This window comes from Tupaia chinensis, unplaced genomic scaffold (genome assembly GCF_000334495.1).
Source record: "Tupaia chinensis unplaced genomic scaffold, TupChi_1.0 Scaffold143646_1, whole genome shotgun sequence".
Taxonomy (NCBI): Eukaryota; Metazoa; Chordata; class Mammalia; order Scandentia; family Tupaiidae; genus Tupaia; species Tupaia belangeri.
In genome coordinates, this window is record NW_006203494.1 from 418,816 (window position 1) to 420,698 (window position 1,883).

Below are 1,883 nucleotides of genomic sequence, written 5' to 3' on the forward strand. Positions count from 1 at the left end.
GTTTTGTTTGGTTTTAAATCGGAAGGCATTGGGCCAGCAGGTGGCATGGGGGGTTTAAGGCGCTGGCCAGACAGCAGGTGGCCAACCACGTTTTTGAGTCCCAAAGCCGAAGGCTTGAAAATCACTCCAGGCACGGGTACGCGTATGCCCAGACTCCAGAAGGAGGATGAAGGAGAAGGGATCCTGGCATGGCTGCCACCCCCGGGGGGCGATTTCTCGCTTTCCCTCTCACTCTCTGGTGAGCACATACGCCCTACGGCAAAAACCTAGAATGAAATAAAGAATACGCGCAGAGGTAGTGACGTCCCACACACTGAGTGTGAAGCCACGGCAGGCATCTGCTCCTGGGGCCACCACGCTTCTTCGTTTGGGTTTTAATGAAGAAATAGAAAATTTTATTATTTCTTATGTTGCTGCAAAGCTGTTGCTTCGACTGTATAAAACAGCACCAGCAAACGCAGCAAGACTGAAGTAGGACTGCCCTTCAACACCGTACGACAAAACTTCTCTCCTCTCCCGGTGATTTCCAATAGGGAGAGAATTAAGTATCCTGATGCGAACCGAGGGTGGTTATAAGCAAATCACAGTGCTCTATAAAGCTTAGGGTAACAGTGCTATTGCTAACTACATCATTTTTATAACTCATTTTTTTTTCTTTTGGAGAGGTTTTTGCTATAGGGAGCGAACGCTCGCCAGAGCGAGAGACAGAGAGACAGAGAGGGAGAAATCATCTCCCCGGGGGGGTGGCCATTCCTCATGCACATGCCAACACACCCAGCGACATGGCCGTTATGCCAGCTGCTGGTTCCATTTACAATTAGTATCTATCAAATATTGTGGTAGGCAGACAATGGTGAGCAGGCAGCCCTAAGAGAAAAGCGAAAGGCTCCTCTAGCTCCGGGTGCCAGGAGGGCGAGGCAATTTGCCATCTTCCTTCCTTGAGGCCTGAGGGAAGTGCACAGGGATGATTCGTAGATTTTTCTCTTATCAAAAAGGACTAAGCAAGCGTTTTGGTCTATGCCCCAATTCCTATTAGGGCGATGGACTAACTGGGTAGTCTAATTGGGGCAACCTGGCTCCATTGGGCACCCTGCGCAATTAGGTGATCAAGTTCCTCATTCTTTACCTGTGAGGAAGGTGCAGGTGCAGGAAAGAACCTGTGGATTCAAATTTAAAGGAAGGACTTAGGCAGCGTAAGGGGCCTCCAACTAATGAATATTCATGACCGCTAGTAAGAAAATAAGGGTAGCTAGGCACAAGCGCGGCCGCCACCTGGCAATCTGCCCGCCCAACAGCCTTTTGGGTGTACTTCCTTTCTTTCTATCAAATCTTTTTTTCTACCTACTTCGTTCGTGGTTGCAGTTTCATTTTGCGCCTAGGGACAGGTCTCTAATTTTAGTGATCTGGACTTCACAAGGCAGCTCCACACTCTCCCATCCGTTAAGAGCATCATTTCCTGAATTCTGAATACTTGAGCCTAGACTGACTCGGAATACGTGTGTTCATTAATAATACGAATCCTTAGAAAGTTAAGGGGCATTTCTCTCCAGCAGTGGCGTGCAGAGTCGTTTCCTTTTCCGCTGGCATTGCTAAAAGTTGCAATTTTAGGTCCCTTCCAGCCACCGACTGAAGCCGGCTCTGCGGGACTCCGCGGTCTCACGCTGCCCAGGGGTCTCCGCTCAGTCCATCTCGTCCTGCGGCGCCCCGGGTGCCGGCTTGCTGAGCCAGCGCCATCGCGAGGTGACCATCCAGGTTTGGATTCGGTGACTCCTGGACGGGAGGGTGGCGCTCCCCGGCCGCCCCCACACCCTCCAGAGCGCACCCCTCCTTCCGGCGGCCCGCCTGGCGCAGACGGCGCGCGCAGCGGCTCCCGCGCCTCCTGG

At 52.0% G+C, this 1,883-nt stretch overlaps 1 protein-coding gene across 1 annotated transcript in view; it reads right to left on the reverse strand.

Annotated features, from left to right (window-relative positions):
• LOC114005330 (translation initiation factor IF-2-like) overlaps positions 1-1,734 on the reverse strand; it is an 18,527-nt gene extending 16,793 nt beyond the window's left edge. Inside the window, exon 1 of the mRNA XM_027766721.1 lies at positions 1,661-1,734. Coding sequence (XP_027622522.1) covers positions 1,661-1,734 — 74 coding nt within the window. The remainder of the gene's footprint in view (positions 1-1,660) is intronic.
• Between the last annotated feature and the right edge of the window lie 149 nt (positions 1,735-1,883).